General features: G+C 38.7%; 1 protein-coding gene and 1 long non-coding RNA gene across 2 annotated transcripts; one reads left to right on the top strand and one right to left on the bottom strand.

Annotated features, from left to right (window-relative positions):
• Window positions 1-338: 338 nt before the first annotated feature.
• Window positions 339-21,483, bottom strand: lonp2 (lon peptidase 2, peroxisomal). The gene is made up of 17 exons (XM_026172986.2): window positions 21,129-21,483; window positions 16,464-16,599; window positions 14,821-14,934; window positions 12,933-13,064; window positions 12,138-12,260; window positions 11,892-12,052; window positions 11,600-11,694; window positions 10,478-10,596; window positions 10,213-10,352; window positions 6,808-6,949; window positions 6,345-6,495; window positions 5,914-6,040; window positions 5,185-5,324; window positions 2,131-2,216; window positions 1,600-1,807; window positions 1,312-1,502; window positions 339-1,226 (listed from the first exon to the last, which is right to left on the bottom strand). The coding sequence occupies exons 1-17, from the start codon at window positions 21,359-21,361 to the stop codon at window positions 996-998; spliced, it is 2,529 nt and encodes an 842-aa protein (XP_026028771.1). The 5' UTR covers window positions 21,362-21,483; the 3' UTR covers window positions 339-995.
• On the top strand, window positions 20,255-21,442 carry LOC145429947 (uncharacterized). Its single transcript, XR_013910301.1, has 2 exons — window positions 20,255-20,579; window positions 20,706-21,442. It is a non-coding gene; the product is annotated as an uncharacterized LOC145429947 (long non-coding RNA).
• Window positions 21,484-25,155: the final 3,672 nt, after the last annotated feature.

The following is a 25,155-nucleotide window of genomic DNA, read 5'->3' on the forward strand; positions in this document are numbered from 1 at the left end:
CGAACAAATAACTGGACATTAGTGTTTTCCATTTTATGCTTTTCAGTAAAACACGTATTTATGGAATCATGTCCCTCTATGATTTAACCATAACTCACTAAAAAAACAACATCAGAATCAGAAGTCATCTCAGTGAGCTATCAAATTAAAGATATTAGTCAGCTAATCATCTGAATATTCTACTGCACACTTGAATCCTTGAGGCTAAAGCATAAAAAAGCTATACTTTTAAGATGCATCCATATTCAACTGTACAGTTCTAGTTTTTGTCCAACTAAAAGTTCCAAGAGCAGGAAAAACGTAGGCTAAATAATTAAATCGGTAAATGTCACAGTAAATAAAAGAAATCTAAATTTATTTTATGTTTCAATTTGTCAGCCTAGTCGAGGAAATGAAAACAAAACATCTTTACAGTTTTTAATCACAGAATATATTCATCACCATCAGTGCAGCTAAATAAAATTTTATTGTGGATGTGAAAGATCCACTGATAAAAATCCAACTAGAGTGAAATAAAATATGTGATTAAGGAGAACAATTTACATAAACAAACATCAATCAATTTCTTTCCCTTAGCAGCACTCTTCATGCACATTTGGGCTTTTTCAGCGCACAAATTCAACCTGTATAAATCTTTAAGGCATGTATCACTCACTAGTCCCCCTGCTTCGGAAGACATAGCCAGGCTACTAATACAAGGTCAATGTAAATGAAATAAGCAGCTATTCAGTTGAAATGAAAAACAAAGCCCCACTATGATGATATTTAGCAGTTATTTCTGAGCTGGCTGCACAGTGCTATTAGCAAAGAGGAGCTGGGGATTTTGTAAACTGAATTCTCCTGTATCTCAGCTCCATCTTCAACTTCAAGTTAGCTTTGTAATACTGAATAAATCATCTGCAAAAAGACCTTACAGCTCCTCTAAGGATCAAAAAACGGCTTAATTATCCAAGATCACAGATGCCTTACATTGTTAATGTGTTCTGAGCAGTGTGTTACAGTTTGCTGGTGAGCTGAGGGTGTGCACGCGTGCTGCTTACTCCCGGAAACCCTCCATCGAAAGAGGCGTTGAGCACCTCGTCCAGGTTTGTGGCTGTGATAAAGTCGAGGTTGGCTCTGACGTTTGCTGGAAGCTCCTCCAGGTCTTTCTCGTTGCGTTTCGGGAGGATGACGCGCTTCACTCCTGCCCTGTGTGCAGCCAGCACCTTGTCCTTAATCCCGCCCACCTGCAGAGGACGGGCCACACTTGTCTGTCAAAACTAGAGTGGACTAGAGATGATCGTTTTATGTGTGTTTACTACGATAACTTACTGGCAGCACAAGCCCTCTTAACGTGATCTCTCCAGTCATGGCGACGTCTGATCTGACCAGTCGGCCGCTAAACAGTGAAGCCAGGCAGGTGACGATTGTAACACCAGCAGAGGGGCCATCTTTGGTGACGGCTCCAGCGGGGAAGTGGAGGTGGATGTCTGTCCCCTCTAAAGGATCTGAACCCCCCACCACTGTTCAAACACACACACACAGTTGCACAACATAAGTTGTTTTGTATTTCTCTAAAACTACAAAATAGAATATAAACACTGGTGTATCTGGACTCACTGTTTGTGAGCTGGTAGGTTTTAGCATTCGCTCTGAGCCAGCTGATGGCCAAGTGGGCAGATTCTTTCATAACGTCTCCCAGCTGACCCGTGAGAGTGAGCTGACCTTCTCCCTCCATCCGACTGGCCTCCACAAACATGATCTCCCCACCAAGCGGCGTCCAGGCCAGGCCGAGAGCTACACCAGGCAGGGTGAGCCGCTCAGAGACCTGCCAATATGCACACGTGAAAACATCTTTTTCAATCCTCATAAAAGTACATAGAAAACAAGTTCCACATGACCTGGAGAGATGAAGGGAGAAAGGCAAATGACTTTAATCTGACAGGATGAGCAGCAGCTGTATGGAGCTGAGAGATCTGCTCACAGGCTGCCTTTATAGAGTCATGGATTGTGATGGAAACCAATCGCATCGGTTGAGGTCCAGAAAATTCAGGCGGTCAAAAATGTTCATGAGAATAAATTCTGCATGTTTCTGTAATAAACTTGTGGATTATGAACACTGCACATGCTGCTCTTTCTCTCTCTGCTTACCTCCATTTCAAACACTGGAGGCCCCAGGATGTCTTTCAGTGCGATATGATCAATCACTATGGGCAACTCTGGAGGTGCTGCCTTGTCTGAAAACAAACATTACAGCAAAACATTCACTGAAAGCTAAATCAAGGACTGCCGTGTGAATAACTGCATTCAGTTCCTGTCTAGAAACAACAAAAAATCAACAAACATGGTAACACCTGCAACATTCAGGATTCAGAAAAGGGTTTCACAAATTTGTGGATAACATCACATTGGCTACATCCATATTTTTTTGTAGCCTGTGGTTCAGAAAGCTACATGTCAAAGAAACAATATGTGTTGTTTATACCCATGTTCGTGCAGTTAGGTGTTAGGAATATTCTTACTATTTCAAGTGAACGTAAACACACTGCAATCATCAGATCTTAGAGATTGTTTAGTTAAAAAAAACAACTACATACACCAGGCTTCACGGGGAAAGGGGAAAAAAATGGCAGTGACATAGCTGCGAATGAGAACGAAAAACCAGCTGTGAACACATATACATAAATCGCACCAACATGACGCAAACATGCACACACGTAAAAGTCAAACAGAAACACAAATATCACAGATGAACATCAAAAACCGCTACCACTTAGAAAATACAAAAAGAATGCATGAGAACATGTATCAATTGTGCGCATGCACACACACGCACACACACGTGTGGTTACCTGGAAACACAAAGGCCGCATTAAAGAACAGAAAGAAACACTTATGTCACGTTTATCCCATTTTTCTGTCTTTCTCTGTAATTAAACCACTCTACCTAAAACAAAATTTCCGGTCTTCATGTCTGCTACTTAATGATGCAAAAATGAGTTTTGTAGTTCTTTGTTTTTATTTACTCTACTGAGAATCCCGCAGACAAATCAAAAACTGAGTACTGCTGTGTAATATCCAGTGCTTTTGAGTAGGACACTGCACAATAAGGTTTATTTAGGATATTAGCATAAAAATCATAATGTTGTACTTGCGAGCATGCTTCAGATATCTAACACCTGACGTAAAATTTGATTTACAAATGATCATTAGACAAATAAACAACCAATAAGTAATTTGTCACCACGTCAAACATCTGTCTGTTATAACATCACATTATGAACCAACATCCATCAAACTGCTCTGGTCAAGATTTACTCAAAGTTTATTTTTCCCAGGCTCATTTCAGCCCCTTGTACCCAACACTCGCACTCTGCAACAAAGAACAGAAGCACAAGTGTTTTAACTCAACATTATTAACGGCTGTTACCCGAACTATATTGTGGGAGATATTTCTCCTAACGTATTAGCCAGTTGTTGCTCACGTGCAGTCAGTCTTTGTTACTATGTCTGTAGTTCTTTGTTTAACCACACAGATAAGATCTGTGTCAGTTACTCGCGTCATCTGTGTCGCCAAACTAAGTCACAGGTTGACATGAAATTTATTCTGAACAAGCTCAATCGACTTTTCGAGATGTCCAAATAATATCAGTTAGTTTTACAGTGTACAATACTATGATACCAAGTAAAATATGTTGCTGTTCATTACATATGAGGCCTGTTACATATGTTGTTGTGATTTGGCCCAATATAAATAAAACTAACCTGATTGGATGAGAAAAAAATTACATTCGATTCTGGATTACAGTAAAAAAAAACATTTACTTTACATTATGACTCAAGCAAAAAGGGATCTTGCAGTTCAATAAGACTTTGGAAGCTTGTTTCCCCCAATGAAAAAAAAAAACATGTTTTGCGATCCATGTGTCAGAATATGGTGTTATTATCTTAAAATGTCAAGATAGGTACCTTAAAATGTTGACTTACTAACTCAAAACTTTGAGAAAAAACCCTGCAAAATGTAGAAAATAACTTGAAATTTGAGTTGAGTCAAACATTTGCGGTAAAAGCCTGAAATATTCCATTCTGAAGTGCCTTCTTTCACCTGCACAAAATCTCAGAGAGCTGCTAAAACACTAGTCCTTGTTTCTATTTTAGTTATAGGCTGGTTTGTTGTATTTAACAGAGGAAAACCCAACAACCATAATACCCCCTATGAGCAAGCACTTTGGCGACAGGGGGAAGGAAAAACTCCCCTTTAACAGGAGGAAAGCTCCGGCATAACCAGGCTCAGGGAGGGGCAGCCATCTGATGCGACCGGTTGGGGAGCGACATGGAACACAGGTTAAAAGACAGGATTAACACCCTACAATAATACATGCCTCAGAATGCTAAATGTTAGACTTCATGGCAGTACAATTAGAAAAAGGTTGAACAAGTATGGCTTGTTTTTGGAAAAAAACAAACATGTAGCATATCTGCACAAACACTTCATACCAGCTGTCAAGCACAGAATTGGACGGGTGACTGGATTGGATTTGGGTTTGTTCTGCTACCACAGAACCTGAGCACCTGAGCATTGAGTGGACTATGAACTCCTCAGTACACCAAATTTGTTTAGAGTCAAAAGTGAGACCATCTGTCCAACAGCTAAAACTGGGCTCAAATGATGCAACAGGACAATGACCCCAAGCTCTCGAGCAAATTCCACCACAATATGAGAGACTGATGAAGTCATACAGGAAAGAATTACTTTAAGGTACTGCTCCTAAAGGAGGTTCTAAAAGCTACTGAATCACAGGGTGAACTTCATTTTACAGGACCTATGAAAAACTCTTTTTTTACATGGCAGTATGGTCTTCAAATACATAAAAGAAAAACCCTTAAAGCAACAAAGCCTAAACACTCTGGTCAAAAAGGCATTAGCAAAATCTTTTTGTCATAATAAGTAAGTAAATAAATAAATAAATTTATAAAATAAATAAGTCCAGTGATGAGTGTTTCATTTTGCTATTATTACTGAAATAAATCTGTGTTAACTAAGATGCTCTTTTCTGTTGTACTTCATCTTTCAATATTTGTAATGACTCAACATTTGGTATTTAATGCACAAGCTTTGTTAGTGTGTAGCTCTGTGCTGTTCTGCAGCTAAAGCTTCAAATTAAATTCCACAGCCCGACCAAGATGGAAGGTTCAGACCCTCACCTCCATGCTGTTTTGAGTTTTCAGGGGTCAAAGTCTCTGTCTTGGTGAGTGTGTGACCCTCGGCAACCTTGACAGCTACAGCTCGGCAGATCGCCCCGATCTTCCTTTCTAGTGAGCGCACACCTGCTTCTCGGGTGTACCTAAAAGAGGAAGAACAAACAGAAGGACAAATAACAGATGACTAAAACACAGCTGTCACTGAGAGTCACAGTGTGATCAGGTAGGGTTAAAAACTTGGCAACACTCTGACTGTCAGTCATGTACTTGCTCTTTGTTTTGTCCTGTAACTGTAATCACCTGAAAACCTGAGAACCCGTCTCTCTCCTTTTTGAAATGTGTTTTTTTTTCTTATTTGTTTGCAAAAGAGATCTACCCAGATCAACCTATATATTTTCTATTTTTTGCACACTAACCAGACCGCCTCTGCATGTCAGAAAGACATGTGAACCTGTGATACGTATTCTACATGTAAGTTTACTTTTATAAAATTATGTCTGTCGAGTCTCTTTTAAATGAAGAAGCTATAACAATCATTCTCACAGATCAACGGTCACTGAACAAATCATCTCTCTCACAATTTCATTGTTGAAAATTCACACGTGTTTCAGTGTGTTTCACCACCAGTATCTGACACTGATGCCGCTGTGTGCTGCCGTTAACATAAAGCTTAAACGGCTATGCAGTCTTACAGTCTTAGGTGACGATGACTGAGTTTGTGTGAGATTGTACCTGCTGATTATGTCCGGTGTGGTGCTCTGAGGTATATGCAGCTGTTGAGGGGTTAACCCATGCTGCTCCAGCTGGTTTGGAATCAGGTGGCGGTGAGCAATCTCCACCTTCTCCTCCTGGGTGTAGCCTGAAACAACAGTAATAAAGAAAAACAACAACAACAACAAAACAGGGAGATCAGATGCTAGATTTCACTCTGGTCTTAAAATGACTCATAATTTGTATCTTTCAGATTTGGATTATGTCATGTCCTTTGAGGAACACAGGTGCCCATTTAACAGGAAAATATTTTTTCTTTTAATTGGAAACTTTTTGGACTTCTATAGTGGAGTTCTGGGAACGTATTTTCAATAAAATAGAAACCCTCTTGTTATGATAACCTCTGATAAATCTGCTGAGATATTTCGTCAGAACAAAGTGACTAAACCCACCTGGTACCTCCAGCACCTCCATCCTGTCAAGCAGGGCCGGGGGAATGGTCGCTGTAGTGTTTGCTGTAGCGATGAAGAGCACTTGTGAGAGGTCAAAGGCCACATTCAGGTAATGGTCTGTGAAGCCGTGGTTCTGCTCTGGGTCCAGGACCTTAGCGTGCACACAGAAACCCTTTTATTTTGTGTGTGTTTTTTGTAAACTGTGCAAACTGCAGTAAGTGGGAACTTTGTGGCATCATGGGGCAGGAATACTAATAACACTTGTGTTATTATGAAAATTATTATGTGTTGTAGTGGTTAATTAGGTAGCTATAGCAACCAATTGGTGGATACGGTATGTTGCATGTTTCTACTCGCTACTGACAATTAATCCTTCAAAACATTAAGGTTTTGTTTAGGGAGTAAATAACCAGAGAAGATGTGATACTACATCACACGTAACCTGAGAGAGAAACAGACTGACCTCCAGCAGAGCAGCTGCAGGGTCCCCTTGCAGGCTCTTCCCCAGCTTGTCCACCTCATCCAGAAGGAAGACGGGATTATTGACGCCCACTGTCTTCAAACCATTGATAATGCGGCCGGGCATGCTCCCTACATATGTACGCCTGGAGACATGGCAAAGACACAAAATGATGCTCTACTCTGTGAACTTTTCAGTTTCAAGCAAACCAAAGGCTCACGATATACCCTAGAGATATGCACTGAATTACCAAGCAATAATATCTGAGAAAAAATAAACACAGATGCGACATTCTCTGTAGTGAATAAAGCTAATGCAAGCAAGCTTCAAGTGTTTGCTAGCATGTACTGGCTGAAAGCAGTTTGTGGGCTTCGAAAGTAGGAAATAAAAATGATTTAAATCACATAAGAACATCAGAAATATTTTTAAGTTGAACAAACTGTATAATCAATTGTTTGAAGAGTCTGGTCCTTATTTCTGCTGTTGGTAGGACATGCACATGTTTCTTATTTGGGTGTAAATATGTATGTGAGCCATTGATTTAAAACAACACGACCATCCACGTAACCCGAGATGAACTCTTTTGCCCCATTCGCCTCTCTGCTCGCACAGAGACTCCAGACATGACACCCATAACAGTAACAAGAGGATCTGTGTGATGTGGTGTATGTGCTTGGCCACAATTTGTCTTCCAGTTGGTGACAACCTTTTAACACTTTCTAACAAACACAGATTACCAGTGACCTCTCTTTATTTTACAGAAAAACAAAGCTTATATTTACATAAGGTCATCTACATAAAAGTAAAAGTCCAAGTCAGAAGAAAACAAAACCAACAAATGTGCCGAATACTTTCAGACTACTGTCCGAATCCATTTATGTCCTTTATCCTTCATTTAAATTAAACACAAGTGGACTTTAAGGGATGCTTGAATGATATCAGCAGGCTTTCCCAAGAAATTTCATTACATCTTAGTACAGGTTTTGGACTTAATAAAATAAAAAAGACACTATTTTACTCTAGCTTTCCCAGTGGGGAGTGTTAAGGAAAAACTTGGGATAAAATACATGATTTTTCATAGTGAGCTTCATTATTTGTGAGTGTGATTTATAAACAGAGATGGGCAGTAACGCGTAATCTGATTACTTTTTTCAGGTAACGAGTAAAGTAAGGGATTACTATTGCAAAAACGGTAATTAGATTACCGTTACTTTCCCGTAGGAACGCTGTGTTACTGCGTTACTAAAACCGTGATTTTTTTTGCGAGAGTGTCTCATGACAGTGACGTAAGCGAGTGCGACATTCGTGATAACAGCTGTGTGCAGATCAACAGTGGATCATATATCGAGTGTGGGAGAGAGTATGAGCGTGCGGCGTTTAAAGCGTGGAAGTACTGACCTTACTTTGAGTTTGATTCCATAAAAAGTGACAAAAACATTAGCGTCCGTTGTGCGTGGGAAGAAAACTTCTTTTTACAGCGGAAAAAACCCCTAAACTTCCAAGCAAGCACCGAGTGTGGTACCACGTAATGGGAAACTCACAGAGAAACTCGCGGATTCTTCCACTGACCGCTGCGGCACACCTGCACCAGAGCACACCTCCGCCTACCTACTCCTGCTTTACAGGTGAAAATAGAGCAAAAGGACCGCTGAGTCTTTCATGTTATTTATTTTGTGTGTTTTACTTGCATCTATGTGAAAGACTGAGTGTAAACACACAAAAAAAATATATTTTATGTGCTGGAATGTGTAGAAAATAGGTTTAAATGTTAAACAAATTTCTTCCAGTCAGAGAATGTTGCATATAATTTAATTTTTGCTTGATACATAAATTTAAAAGATTAAAACTAATAAAACAAGTTTTAAAAAGAGACGTTTCCATTTGATTACATTTTGTATGATGGATTGTAGAAAAAGTAGAATTGGGCTGAAAGATCTATCACTTTATCACCTCTTCAGGTTGTAAATCGTGTTTTTAAAAAGTAACTAAGTAACTAAGTAATTAATTACTTTTGAAAATAAGTAATCAGTAAAGTAACGGGATTACTTTTTGGGGGGAGTAATCGGTAATTAGTTACTTATTACTTTTTTCAAGTAACTTGACCAACACTGTTTATATAGCATCAAATGTAATGCCTTATGTTACGCGAGCTTGTGTTTTTGCTCCACCACACGTCCACGGAGCAATTTAAGTCCCAGCATGAAAACAATATACTCAAGCACATTTCTCTAGCCACTTTAAAAGAGTTCTACATAACAAGACTACAGTAATAGAATAGAATAGGATAGATTTTATTGTCACTGTTACAAGAACAATGAAAGGCTGTTTGGCACGAATCCTGCCTAAGAAAAAAGAACAAAGATCTACCTGTTAAATTTTACAATTACATATTGCTTTATATTTATTTATATTGCACTTATTTAGAGTTTCGCTCATGCACACCTTCACAAAGTTCCTAATTCCAAAGATGCAATATCCATTTGTGACTGGTAGGGCCACTGTGAGCCTGCAGTGCAGTCAGTGGACACATTAGTGTCAACAACTGGTGCAAAAGTTTGAATATGACGACGAAAGACAAAGGGAGCATTTACCTGCATTATCTTAGTTTTCAGGGGTGCTCCTTGGTGGAATCATCCAGTAATATATTATTATTTTAGTTCAGGAATTAAAATACTGGCACATTCAGCTGGTGTCCTAAGTCTGGAATTTGTATCTTTACCCTACTTTTAAAAAAATTACGCTGCAGGGAAACAGGGATTTAAATAAAAATGCAGACTCTATTCCAAAGAAAGCAACACGCTTTGTGTGGGTGGGTGTGAGTAGACCACGGATCTCAAACTCCAATCCTCAAGGGCCGGTGTCCTGAAACCTTTCCATGTGTCCCTGTTGCAACACACAGTAGTAGTTCATTGGTAAAAGAGTATAGAACTTGACTGCATGCTGAGGTGGCAATTCAGCCATTTGATTTATGTTACAGCAGCTCATGAGTGAATGAACATGACGCAATAAAAGCACTTTTGTCATTTTTCCAAATATTTACCGGTAAATTTCCTTAAAATTACTTGAATAGGGTTGGGGGTTGCCACTTCAGCATGCAGTCAAGTTCTATAGAGTCTTGCTAATGACCTACTAATTGTATTCAGATGTTTTTGAACAGGGACACATGGAAAAGTTTAAATTAACTAGTCCACAGCCACAATAACAATCAGTGTCCAGACGAACAGAATCAGCTGTTCGTCTGTTAAACCAGTTTTCTCTGGTAAAACGGTTAAAAAACTAGCATATCTCAGGTCTATTATTGTAGTTTGTATTTTTTGGGGGTTGTTGCTATACATGGGCAACCTGAAAACTCACAGTCTACACTGTGGACACGAAACCTTCAGTTGCGTAACAATCTTATGAGCATACCTGTGTCCTCGGATGTCAGACTGGTCACAGACGCCTCCCAAAGCAATTCGGTGAAATTCTCTGCCCAGAGTTCGGGCAATCGAGCGTCCTACACTCGTCTTACCGACTCCAGGAGGGCCCACAAAACATAAGATGGGGCCCTAAAAACAGCAGATACAGCAGTATGAAACTCAAAGATTAATACATAACAAATGTAAGAAAAGTGCTTTGTGTAACACAAGATTTCATCTTTAAGCATCCGTAGACTGGGATATTAAGGAAGCACCTTGAGTGATGTCTTCAGCTGCCTGACAGCTAAATACTCCAGGACGCGTCTCTTCAGCTTGTTCATGGCGTAGTGATCGTTGTCCAATAGGGTACGTGCAGCTCGGATGTCCAGGCAGTCTAGAAGGTTTAAGTGTTTTAGGTGAGTTAAATGGACAGGCTCTTATATAGCACTTTTCTACTCTGAGCACTCAAACCGCTTCATACAACTAATTCATTCACCCAATCACACAAGCACTTTTTCTAAACTGTTAAGTGCTCACTATCTAACATTCATACACATTCATTCACACTCCGATGGATGAATCGGAGAGCAACATGGGGTTAGTATCTTGCCCAAGGATATTTGGCATGCAGACTGGAGGAGCCTGGGATAGAACCACCAACCTTCCGGTTAGTAGCTGACCTGCTCTAGTAGCAATTTGAATGTGAGACCAAAGAAACATACACAGACATCAAAAACCAGGTAGACAATTTGCCCCACAGTGGTTTGGCAAATTTTAGAGGTCCATCAATCAGATGTCAGAGAGCAGCGCATACTTTGGTTGTGACCTCTGACACTGCTGCTAAATGAACCCTTACCCTTAACATTTGGAGTCATTACTTATATTTGGTTACATGTTTACGCCTGCAATCAGCAGGGACAAACCAGAACAGTTCTTGTGAAATTCAAGCATTATTATGTATGCTGGGACGCTGTGTAGCGCCATTTAATTTGGCCTGATTCAGTCCACCCAACTAACTGTATGCGCAAAGTGGCTGGTTATGAATAGCCAATAACACTTCAATGAGTTACCAATACAACTCCAAGCTTTCAAATAATTGGTGTCCAGGATATGTTGACCTTAAAAATGTAGCTTAAAGAGTGCGAATCAAAACCCAAAGAGACTGAGAATGTTTATTTCATTTTGATTATTGTTTAAGAACGCATTAAAAAGATGACAGCCTTAATCAACGCAGTAGATGCTTTGACCTGGAAAGCAGACAGCTGCATATCAAAGCCTTCTCAATGTCAAAGTCTGTAAAGTTTTTACTGTCACTACTACGGCTCAGTGAAATCTACCAAACCCAAAGAGTTTAACTGAGCTGACGTCCATTAAAAGTTGTCTGCAGATTAATTTACCTTTGGTGCTTTTGCTCCATGGCAACTCCACCATCAGGTCCAAGTAGTTTCTGGTCAGGGCATACTCAGGCATTGACTGAGGCATCTTCTTCAATCTGACAGATTGAAGAGGAACATGAACAATCTAACTGAAGTATTTAAGGCTAATTACAGTACTGGATCATGTTTACACAGACACCAAACAGAGCCAGATCTAAACATGGTCTAAACAAGTAAAAGCAGCAGCATTATTTGTGTTTGTGAAGTATGCACAAATACACTTTATATTGTGTATATGTTGTATGAAATTTACCTTTTGAGTTCTTTCAGGCAAATTTTGAGGGCAGCTTCAGGCATGTTCGCCCCATGAACCTTCCTCTCCAAGGCTGCTGTGTCATCACCATCATCATCTTCATCCTCCTCATCCAGATTGAACTGTCGACCTGGGAACACTGTACCTTTCCGCACCAACACCTAAACAGAGGGGAATCCCAAATGTGAGCACGAGATTTGGAATGTAAATCACAGTGTGAACATACAAGGACTGCACATCTGTTACCCTCTTCTCATTATCAGGACTCGTCTTCCTGGTTTTCTGCAGCAGTTTTAGTCCCTCTATCTGTCTGGTCAGCATGGGCAGGGCCTTCTTAAAGCGCTCTTCCAAACTCAATGCATCCAGGACCTTCACAGCACATGGAAAACAACACATTTTATTTATTGTGAAGATTTATTGTTGAGGGAAAAAAAAGTCAAAAATCACATCAATGTGTGCTTTCATGCTAAAAAAATAAAGCACTAAATCCTTAAATGGCAGAATAAGTGGAAAGTTCCTGTATTGCTTCAAAACCCCAACAAATAGTGACCTCTCTCTTTCTCCTCTAAGTATACTGTCAAATATTGTGGATATCAAGGACGTAGAACAGAAGGAAGAAGAGGAAAGAAAGGTAGAGGAAGAAAAAGAAAAGTAAGAAAATGTAAAAAGTGGAACAGTAGGAAGAAGTAGGAGGAGGAGTAAGAAGAAGAAGAAGAAGAAGACTAGAAGGAAAGAAGAAGGGGGGGAGGAGGAAGAAGAAGAGTCCGCTTCCCTTTTACGTCCCAAGTAGTTGCCATATCAAAAGGATCACCATATTTCAGGGTGTAGGATGCCCTTCCTGCAGTAAACCTAGGATTTACTGCAGGAGGGGCCACAAGTAGTTTGGGCTAAAATGGGTATTTGGCAAAAGCAGAGCAACTGAAGTTAGAACACTTGCAGAAACTGTTTGCATCAAGATTAAAACCTTTTTGATTTCTAAAAAATGAATAAAAACATGTTGGCTCTTCTAAAGCTTTGATTGTGTATACAGTTTGAATTCACCTGGAGTTTCTCCTTGTTTGAGGTGCGGATCATCGAGGCAACAACGTCAGGTAGAGTTTCCCTCGGCAGACTGTCCAAGAGGCGCCTGAACTTGGCCACGACTGGAACAGACATGTCTAACATACCTAACAACTACACACACACACACACACACACACACACACACACACACACACACACACACACACACACACACACACACACACACACACACACACACACACACACACACACACACACACACACACACACGTGTAAATGTGTAAACAAAAACAAAAAAACACAATAAATCAAGTCCAACTGCATGTGTATGTTTTCATCTTCAGTCTGATCCATCACATCATGCTGCAGCACAGCACAGTTTACTTCTATATTACATTTTTAAAAAGTTGCCTGTTTCTTATTATTCTCAAAAATGTTCATATTTCACAGTTTGGTAAGTTTTGAAAATAATTGACAACAAGCTCTTACATAAACTGCCAATGCAAACATTGAGATGAAGTTTTTATAAGTAAAGGGCATACAGTGGCAGCTGCAATCTGCAGATCGCTTCATTGTAAAATGACACGCACAAACTTAATTTGTACATAGATTTGTACATCCCACTCTGCTGGTTGGATGTGCAAACAGGGTTTAGGTGGAAAGGAAGTCAGGAGGAAACCCAACTTCCGACCTCAGTACAGAAGTCAGGATCTGATATATTCAAAGCAACATCTAGATGAAACAGCTGCTTTATGAGTTATTGTTGTGGATAGATGACACTTAAACTGAGCTGTATGGCCAAAGTTAATACTTGAGAGGAAAAAAAGTAGTTTGTGGTGAAAAAAAAAAAACAACAACTAGCAAATATTTAAATATGACAGTAGAACTATATTAGGCTGTTTGGCAGCCAAAGCAGAGAAAAGATTCTAACCAGAAAATAACTGACAAGCTGTGGAGACAGCACACGCTGTGCGTGCACAGCAGCCTAAAAAATAATTCAGAATGACATGAGCTGTTCTACAAAATCATCTGCCAGCGGTGACTTACAGATGAAAAAAAATAAATAAATACATTTTTAAAAATCGAATAGTTGACTGGGTATCAACAATTAGTGTTTATTTAGCCATTTCATAATCTAAATAAAACTTTTTAAAACGTGCATTATAATTTAAGGGACTATTTTCAAATAACAATATAAATTTACTGAAGACGTGGCATTCCCTGTTTTTCCCCTCAAAAGTAATTTTTGTAAAAAAAACAAAACAAAAAGCACATTCTGCTAAATTTAACAACACTTTCGCCAGCAGGGGGCAGCATTTTACCAGTAGGTGTTTTAAAAATGTTTTCCACTGCTTTTTCAATTCTGATGATTCTTTTTAACTATACCTCAATTTTCCACAAATCTAAACACGAATGTTCACAGTTTAGAGTATTTTAATGCAAAGTGGTATTTCATTAAAATACAGCCTGGCCCCAATCCAACTTCAGTTAATATTTCTTCAAGACAACACATGTTAAAGTCGTTTCAGTTGTTGTGTCTAATTTTTTTGCCTAAATTATATATATTTTTGAATATACAAACACATCATAGATTTTGCAGGCTGTGAAAAATCAAGAAATGTTTTAGTCCACATATAAAGTAATTTGCTGAATGCAAGTCTCTTTGTAGGCAACAGCTCTTGTGTGTATGTAACACTTTAGTGTATATTAAAGAACCCTCACATGTCCGTCAGTCATCACTCTTCAAGTCTGCACCGCCCTTTTGGCATTTTTTTCCTCCTTACAAAGGCATTTTTGTTTTTAACTTAATCAGTTTTTCAAGACATGAATTTTTTTACGACCTCACTCTCTTAAATTCTTAAACACACACACACACACACGCGCACACACACACACACACACACACCTGTACAGCAGCCTGGTAGAACTTCTCCGACAGCTCCCCCAGCTCTCCATCATCTGTTGCGGTGGCATCTCTTTGTGGGGTCGTATACCGCTCCAACTGATCTAACTGCTTCACCTGTCATTTTTTTTTTTTTAAATAAAAAGTGAGTCACATTGTGAGGCCACACATACTTGTGTATTGTGCATTTCTAATATGCTAAAACATGTTTCATTACTTTATTTAATGATGAAATGGTGTTATAAAAGTCATACACTAGATGATCTTGTTTAAATGCTGATAAAAGAACTTTTAATTCACACCGGGTAATAAAAATGTATTCTCACTATCACTCAATTTAATCCCATCTTAATAACTAGACAGTGGAGGTCAGTGATTACGCCGCAGTACAAGTGATGCGTTGGTTTTAGAAAAGTGAGCACTCCTACTCTGAATGGGCCAGCTGCACATGTGCTGGAAACCCCAAAACGGCCCCTGAAAGAGATACTACACAACGATCAGTGTCCACCCACATCTGCACAATTTGACTTTTAAATGATTTACAGAAAATCAAACGTGTAGTAATTCATGGAGGGAAACTGCCAAGACTTTCCGAATAAGGAATCCATCTTTCTATAGATGTAGATCTACGGAGCACGTATGAAATGCATCAGGCATCCTAAGCTGACTTGAAAGTTGTTGAATAGGAACAACTGTGTGTCTGTAGCTTCCCATGTGCACAAGGAGTTATAATCTCAGCCTTAGGCATGTCTGGCTGACTTGCCAACAAACTTTATTTCTGCAGCTTATAACTTCTGTTGAACCTCTTGCTGGACTTGGCAAGTAGTGGAATCAGGTGACCTTTAACTTCTCAGACTGATTTTTTGTTGTTTTTTTTTTAGGGGATTTATAATGTTCAGCTATTGCTCCTTTTTCTCACTAATGCTACTTCTATTACTTGTGGGTTTGCATGATTTACAGTTCAGAAAATTCAATATTACACTTGACCTTGGTGCAGTCCTCCACTTTACTGCTTGAATCAAACCAATTTAAATCTATTTTCCCCCTTTTTTAGTCAGATTTCTTCTGATGCGCTGGACCTTGGAAAAAGAAGGCTTGAGCAGCAGATGAGTGGGGCTTCTGTGCTGCCAGCTAGAGCTATGTGCCTGAGATTAGCATATTAAGGACCAAGCCATCTATTATTGGCATGATGTAAAGCTGAGAGTAGAAAACCAAATCAGAAGCAAAATGTTTGCAGCAGTCTGTGCAGAAATCTGAGCTTTTGGCTCACAGGGATCACTTGTACAGTATGGGAACCCCATTACCTGAAACTTTTGTCATGTTTACTATAAGCATAAAAAACATTAACAGTGTGTTTACAAAGAATATTGCTGTACAACAACAGGAAATAGCAAAACATTTCTTATTATCTACCCTCAGGCAACTAGTAAATACAGTGTTGCAGGAAAGAATACTTCTTACATTGACTAAATCAGAGTACATCATCAGTATGTAGTGATACTACTGCTTCGTTACAGGTACAAAACAGAACACTTATGATGACCACTGTCGCTCATTAAATAGACAGCACATCCAGAAACTTAGGTTTATCTTACAAAAAAAAAATTGCTCCAATATTTTAACATCAAATCAAACCGACAGCTTACCTCTGCCAGGACAAAGGGTCGCTCTTTTAACAGACTCGATACACTGAATCGGCACAGTCCAGTGATGAGGAGGGTATAGTGAGGTTTGGGCCAGTTACTGCCCACTACCTGCACTGCAATCCCTGCTGTACCAATTCTACACAGACACACACAGAGAGAGAAAGAGAGTGTGTGACAGATGAGGTGGCCATTGAAAAGCAGTTCACTGAAAGGTTGCATTCTGCAGTACAACAAACTGTTCTGATTTTAAATGCTTGCAAAGCCTCAGTATTCACACCTCTGATCGTGTTGGAGCCTTTCACAGTGTCATTTAAGCTTCATATAAGCAGCAAGTGTGCTGTAGTGTGTGGAAAATCAACCATCTGAGTTTCATTCAAACCCTGTTACATTTTAAGTATAAGCGCCAAACATTTACAAGAGCAAGTGCAAGTATTTCCTGTCCTTCACTGCAGAGGATTATAAGGATTTATTCATTCCATCTCAAATCAATGTGGTCTTTCTGCTCAACTATCTCAGATTTTCCTAAAAAAAAAAAAGCTCTTAATTTTTGAAAAAAAAAAAAAAAAAAACAGTGATTTTTGTTGTTGTTAAGATATTAGTAGTTTTCAAGATACATTTTCTTGAAAAATGGTCTGGTTTTTTTTGCACTTGGAAATAATGAGGGTGCATTACAGCATGAATATATCTCAGAAATATTAAAGATAAAAGCCTTTAATTCAGTTATAATTATTACCTCAGTTATAATCAGAGCCTCACCTGGAAATGGCAGAATTGTGTTTCATTTGGATTAACTTACCCACTGATATCTTCTAGTATTTCAAGTATTTCTTCTACAGGTTTCATTTTGCAGTGTCACATATTTTTTTAGTGCATCTTTAAATATGGAACTTTATACAATTGCTTGATTTATTTTTCACATTTAAACTAGTCATATATATTTAAAAAAGCCTTAAATCATTCATTCAATCATTCAATCAAAATTGAAATCGTACATTTTTTTAGGGAAATCTGAGAAAATGTTCTACAATTTTTATGATTTAAGATAGCATGACCACCTTCCTCACAGATTAACTCAGTGTCGGACAAACCATCTTTTTCCTGGTAACCAATCTAGAGACAGGAACACGCTGTTTGGTAACCTACTGATCTGGAGTCCACTGATTAAAGGCTAAAGTCCGCTTCTCTGTGCTTGCCCGGTGTTCCAGATCAACTGGCGTTTAGATCAACTGGCGTTGGTGGAACAGATGTGTGTCAGTCTTGCGTTTCAGGAGCTGCTACCGACAAACCAGCAAAAAAAACGCCAAATGTGTCATCTGTGACACTTGTGAGGTTGTCTCAAACACACTCCGTCAGTCTTGATGCTGTTGAACAACAAAATGTTTAAAAATGTGGCGAGTTTACCTGGTGATATCCTCATGCGCGACGCGATCGCGAAAACAGCAAACAAGTAACACCACGCCGATGTTGTTCACAGGACAGCAAGAGTAAACGATTGGGAGACTGTTGTCGTCGTTATCGTTCCACTCGCACGGTTTATTTCACCGAATTCAGCGTTTTTGCTCCACAACTACAGCGAGCAGTTTACTTTGTGCACTAACATGGAGTCGAGTCAACCAGCGCCACCTCTGGCCAAGTGCCACAGCCTACAGCCAGATCAACCTGTGACACACATCTGCACCACGTTTGAATTCGTGTCATGCACATTTGTACCTTTCAATTGTGTCTGTTTGTGCGTCATGCAAATAAACCTTTGAAATGAATGAAATGATATCATGTATTTATTATCAGCCTACATTTGTACAAAATGCCAAATGACATACACATAAGAATCACCATCCTGATATCAATACTTTTGCCCACAAGAAAAATGTCGTGAACAAATATATGACACACTAATATTTCACCAGTGTTGTAACATCACATGTCGTTAGCATAGTCTGCCTGTGTCTTCCCTCTGCAAACGAACATTTCAGAGTTGGTTGTGATATACAGTCTGCATAAGTGTGGTCAATCTAATAAACATTTGTAAGGAGATGGCAGTTACTGTGAATGTACAGCAGTTACACAGTGATTAGTAATAAACAGTCAGACAATGACTCTGACAATCTCATTCAATCTTGCAGATTGAATGCACCTTCTGTGGAAAGTGGTACCACACAGTGTTGTGGACAAATGTTGTGGGTGCTAAATAAACAGAAAAAAGTGATCCCTGTTGTCTTTGCTTACTGATTGTTTTTAGTGTTGACAATCCACATTGCTGCCATTGCATCTGTCAACATGTTTGTGGGCAGATTTGGATGTACCAGGGGTAAGTGCAGCCACTCAGCCTCTACTCAATGTGATCATAGCAGCAGGTGCAGATGTGTCACAAGTTAATCTAGTAGTAGGCTATGGTAGTAGTGGACTGACCTCCATTTGAAACTGCTCCAGCTGCTGTGTGATAGTGGATCTGCCACAAATTGAAGATCATAAGCAAGTTTTGGAAATTAACCCTTGAATTATGTTGAAGAACAAAAAAATGACATTGATTTTGTTGCGGGTCATTTAGATCCGTACTGTGTAAATCCACTCAGAATTATCCAAAAACTGCAATAAAACAATAGCAACTTTATTTTCCATCAGATAAACATGTAGAACACAGACATACAACAGTTAGACTTTCCATAACTATTTTAGGAACAATTTGGTTTTTCGTTCTTACAAACACATTTCTTTTGAACTTGCCCAACGTTCTCAGTTTTTCAATGCTCAACATTTTCAATTTTGTCCACATGATGGACAGAATGTAACTGTGTGCTTTCTGCAGATGTACTTCTTGCATTTCTCACAGAAAGTGCTTGTTTTCAAACAGGCATCTTCCTAACTACGATTTAAAACAAAAGATTTCTACATCCCCTCCAGTCTCACAAACAGATGACAAACCAAGCGACACACCTGAGTCACTGACTTTCTTAAATCCACTCACTCTCACTGGCTGTTTATTACTAATCACTGTGTAACTGCTGTGAATTCACAGTAACTGCCGTCTCCTTACAAATGGTCATTAGATTAACCACACTTATACAGACTGTATATAACTCCAGCCATGTTGATGAATTGCCTACACAGCAAAATCTCTAGTGTTAAATTAACACTGGAGAGTGTCTATATGGGTCCACACCTCTGAGTGTTAAATACAACACTGTTGAGTGTTAAATTAACACTTTTCACAGTGTTATATGTTTAAAAGTAACCTAGTCAGTTTTGAAGATTAACAATGGCTGACACTGAGCAGTGCTGATTTTCTAACACTGGAATATTTCTAACATTTTGAGTTATTTTCCAGTGTTAGAAAATCAGCACTGCTCAGTGTCAGCCATTGTTAATCTTCAAAACTGACTAGGTTACTTTTAAACATATAACACTGTGAAAAGTGTTAATTTAACACTCAACAGTGTTGTATTTAACACTCAGAGGTGTGGACCCATATAGACACTCTCCAGTGTTAATTTAACACTAGAGATTTTGCTGTGTATATTGGCTGGAAATATTAATTTCCAGGGAACAGACACAGACAAACGATGCTTACAGGATGTGATGTTACAACACTAATGAAATATTGATGTGTCATATTTGTCCAAGGCGTATTTCATTGTTATGGAAAAAGAGAATATCAAAATCATGATGACCAATTGGAGTGGTGATTTCTATGACTTTGTGTATATAATTTGGGATTTTGAACAAATGTAGGCCAATAAGGAATATATGATATCATTTCATTCATTTCAATGGTTTATTTGCATGACGCACAAACACACAATTGAAAGGTACAAATGTGCATGACACGAATTCAAACGTGCTGCAGATGTGTGTCACCAGTTGATCTGGCTGTAGGCTGTGGCACTTGGCCAGAGGTGGCGCTGGTTGACTCGACTCCATGTTAGTGCACAAAGTAAACAGCTCGCTGTAGTTATAAAAGCAAAAACGCTGAATTCGGTGAAATAAACCGTGCGAGTGGAACGATAACGACGACAACAGTCTCCCGATCGTTTACTCTTGCTGTCCTGTGAACAACATCGGCGTGGTGTTACTTGTTTGCTGTTTTTGCGATCGCGTCGCGCATGAGGATATCACCAGGTAAACTCGCCACATTTTTAAACATTTTGTTGTTCAACAGCATCAAGACTGACGGAGTGTGTTTGAGACAACCTCACAAGTGTCACAGATGACACATTTGGCGTTTTTTTGCTGGTTTGTCGGTAGGAACTACTGAAACGCAAGACTGCCACACATCTGTTCGACCAACGCCAGTTGATCTAAACGCCAGTTGATCTGGAACACCGGCCGTTTCCGACTTCATGGCTACAGTAAAAGTGGAGATGTTTCTAGAACAAATAATAGTTTAAAAAAGGGGGGTAGGTAAAGTACATGCTCAAATATGCATTGAGTTTCGATTTACCCAATATTCAGTACATTTCCCCTGACGATGACACACACTACAGACGTCTAAACACATAAAATACTCCTGTGTACTGGAAATATATTTGATCTTCTTCCTTATCCTGCAGAGATGTTGTGACCTGTTACGTTTATGACAACTTGAAGGGGACCCATCAGCTGTATGTCACACCTCCACACAACAACCGTGTAAACCCACAGAAAGCTACACAGCTACAAGTTCATTACTTGTGCAACGTGGGGAGGTCGTCGGTGTCGTGCTCCGGGTCTCTGGTGTTAGGAATCACCCCTATGATGGTGCTTTTCAGCGAAGTCCCCTTCAGCAGCCGCTCTCGGACAAGGTGCATGTTCCGTGGGGAGTCCACGCTGAACCTGACCGTGGAGCCCGGGAGAAGAACTCCTTCGTGGGTCAGCAGCAACGGGAGACGGCTCGGTATCTGAATTGCACCGCCGGAGACCATTGTCCAGTTTTTGTTTTTTAAATGTCGGTGCCCAGTGACTGTTTTATAACACAACTTCAGTAAACACCTACTTGTTTTGCTGTTAAGTAGGCCAGCCGAGATCAAACACAAGACTTCCGGGTAGAACTTTCAAAATAAACCTCTCATTGATGCCCTGATGAGGACATTTAATTTCTATTGCAAAAAAGAGAACTCGTATTCGAAGCAATTTAAAAACTACAACGCAACTGGGAGTTTTTATACTCATTTTCAAACTATTTTTACATCCGAAAAAGCTTTTTTCTGTCATTCTCCCATATCGTAACTTCCTGTCGGAAGTTGTTGGATGGGCTACGGTGAATGCAGAGGGACAAACAACATGCGTTCGCATAATGATTTCAAAACAAAACAAAACAAAAAAACGAACTTTAGACTGAGTAAGCTTTCACGATTTTATTCGTTAATCTGTTTTCAGGGTGGAAGAAAATAAGAATTTTGAATAGTTGAATTGAATTGAATTGAATGCTTTAATGGCCATATGCAGGTTGCCCCGCAGAGGAATAGGACCTCCCCCCCCCCCCCCCCCCCCCCGACCACATGTCACATGGCAAGCTGCACACTACCTACTATTATATTCATTGCATAGTATAGTTTAAAAAATACTCCTCACAGCCAGATAAATTATATTTCTGATATGTTTATGCAATGCTGATTAAGTAACGCTGATTAGTTAATAATAAACTAATTTTAAAACATCAATCTGCACAGTAGCTCTACTAATAATCAATTAAACTTTTTTAAAAAAATCCCCAACTTGCATTTTATTATTCAAGATTCTTAAAAATAGTAAAATAATAGTGCACAATCATATTTGGACACTCTTTCCAAAAACACAGGACTGAATACAGGGTTAGTTGATAAAAAATAGCAATTTATTATTTATTTCTTTAATAAAAGTATTCTTATAGCAAAGTACAGTTTTTAAAAAAAGAAAATAAATATTCAATATCTCGAGTATAAAAAACAACAACAAATCTGTTCCTAAGATCTATTTTCTGACAATAAGCCATCCATGTGTTTGCCAGGCAGGAAATATTACTTACTTTTCACAAAAAGGGATTTTCGAATACATCTCGCTCTTGTGGTTACAAAAAACAGCCATACATTTACATGTGATTGAGAAAGTGTGATAGAAATACACCAATTTCTGCTGTTCCTTGTCTACATCATTCCAGAGCATCTTTTGCACATGAGAACCAACCCAAGTTTTGCCCCTTAAAAATCTGATGCTAAATATAATATATGAAAATCATCGTTCTCCCTCCAAAAGAGTGACAAGATCAGGCTTGCGAGGCTTACGTGTATATTTCATGTTTGGAGTGAATTCATGAACAAATTAGAAAGCATTTTTCCATACGAGAAACAAATACGGAAGTCTTATAAATGAAACAATTTTTCTAATGTGCAAAAAATGCAAATACATGTAATGCAGTTTTGGATAACTTACATTTATATTTCAATGTTATATTTCATTATTAAGTCATATATATATGTGTGTATATATATAATTTATTTTAGTTTAAGTTAAATTCTTTCATGTTTCATTTCAACAAACAGTATCCTTTAACATAACAATCTTAAAGGGAAGGATAATGACTGCTCCTAGCTGGTACGATAAACCAGTTCTTTTTTTTTTGCAATGTTTGCACAGGCATTTCAAGTGTGTTTTTGAAACTGTTAGCATTGCTAATGATAATAAATACATTCAGCCCTAACGCAAATAAGGGGATATGGGAATGTTGCACCATAAACTGACTGAACCAGTATGTTGGGATTTGAAAGCAATGAACGCTGTGCATGGAAAGTATAATGAGGAAAAACAACAGTCTAAGGAAAACAGTGGCACATGATGGGGTGAGCAGATTGTCTTCAGTAAGTGACCGTGCCAAACAGTTTCAAAGGCCGACCCCACCCTTCATGCTGTAACGTTATGAAACGCTGCTCTTTTTAACTGCTTGAAACTTGTGCATTAAAGAACTATATCAGTTCAAATGGTAATGTTTTTCTCAGCATTGTCTCAAAGCAGGTTTAAGGTTTGCCTTCTATACTTCAGTGGAGAACCTGTTAACATAGTGAGTTAGTTAATTAGATTAAATCTCTTTAAACGAAGTCTATTTGTATTCATAAAGTTTAAGTTTCCTAAATAAGCCAAATATGCCTCACAAATCATTGAAACTACTACCAGAATGCCTGTTTTCTTTTTCTACTGTTATGTTTATGTTTCTGTATGTCTCAAGATTTCTTTCGAACACCTAGCCTCAACTTCACGTCACCATCATCAATAATCAAATGAAGCATGTATAATAGAGTTTTACTCAAACAACAAGAAAATATGAAGTATGCTTTCAATCCTGATAAGAACAAATGACCTTTAGGTAACTCCCTTTAACTTCTGCTCACCCTTGCCTTAAGTAGTTAAATGTGTTGAATGGCCGAGTTTAGAAATATGGCTATGGCAGCTGAAATTAATTGATGGTTGCGAGCTGAAAATATTAGCATAAGCTGCTTTGTTTTAATGGCTTGCTGTTTTGCTTACTTTTCTGTTCATTTTACCTCATCCAGCTGTTTTTTTTTCCCCACCAAACTGCAGTTTGGCTGATAATAAGAGATAAGAAAAATTCCACAGAGATGTGCTCCAGTGTGGGGGAAAAAACTATGCAACCCATTACAGTTGTTGATGTTGCCTTGACACAGCAGCTGCTCAGTAAAGATGTTAAGCATTTACTGTATTGAAGTGTACATGATCACATCCAAGCCCCTGGTTAGTTAGCAATTTTGAGAATCAGAGTTAATTATTACCAAAGAAGTGGTTAGGGTGTGAACATTTCAGCATGTAAGAAGCTAGATTTCTGGCTATTAACACACCCCGAAGAAAGCTGAAACTGCACTACTTTTTACTTCACTACGTTTGTCGACTACTGTATTTGACAAATCTGTGTAGAGGGCCTTTTTTAAGTGAATCTTCACTGGCACTCCAAACACTAGCTGCTGAGGAAACCACAGAACTATGGATGGGTCTGTTTTTTTATGTGCACTACGCCTATCATAAAAACATTTTTTCAGTCAGTATTTATATAGTTGCACATGTAGAATAGAATCTCTAAGTCCAAAACTCCACTGAAGAAGCACCATAACACTTTTTGTGAACTTTGAAATGCATCTTGAAGCTTGTTCCCGTGCGTAAAGGTTTAAACTCTAAGTGATATTGCATGAAAATCTTGTTGACTTGCCTACATTTTCCTTTTTTCCCACATATTTACAGTGCTTGTCAGCCAAAAGTCCAACTTCTGTAGTAAACTGTATGTTTCTCTTTGCCTTACCTTCTCATAACCTTGCCTCGATTTGAATCGTTTAAGGGGTAACTCTTAACTCTGACAGAAAGAAAATGGCAGAGGAACCTGATATTAAATCTCAGTATGGATGTGTTGAAAATGATTTGAATGCTGAGAACAATCCCACAAGATTTCTAATGTTCCAACTACACTGAGCTGAATTTTACATTTCGGTTTTGCAACTGTCTTTGTGTGCATTTCCAACATGTTCATAGTTAAAATTCTGTGAGGGGTAACTCAAGATAATGGACAACAGACAGAAGTGTCAATTATTATTATTATTATTATTATTATTATTATTATTATTATTATTATTACATATTTTTTTATAGAATATAACTTAACTATGGGGCAAACAACATCTGACTGTGATTTAACTTCATATTTAAAATGCTAACAATCATTTGAGCTTTGTTTAGCTAG

This window comes from Astatotilapia calliptera, chromosome 7 (assembly GCF_964374335.1).
Source record: "Astatotilapia calliptera chromosome 7, fAstCal68.1, whole genome shotgun sequence".
NCBI lineage: Eukaryota > Metazoa > Chordata > Actinopteri > Cichliformes > Cichlidae > Astatotilapia > Astatotilapia calliptera.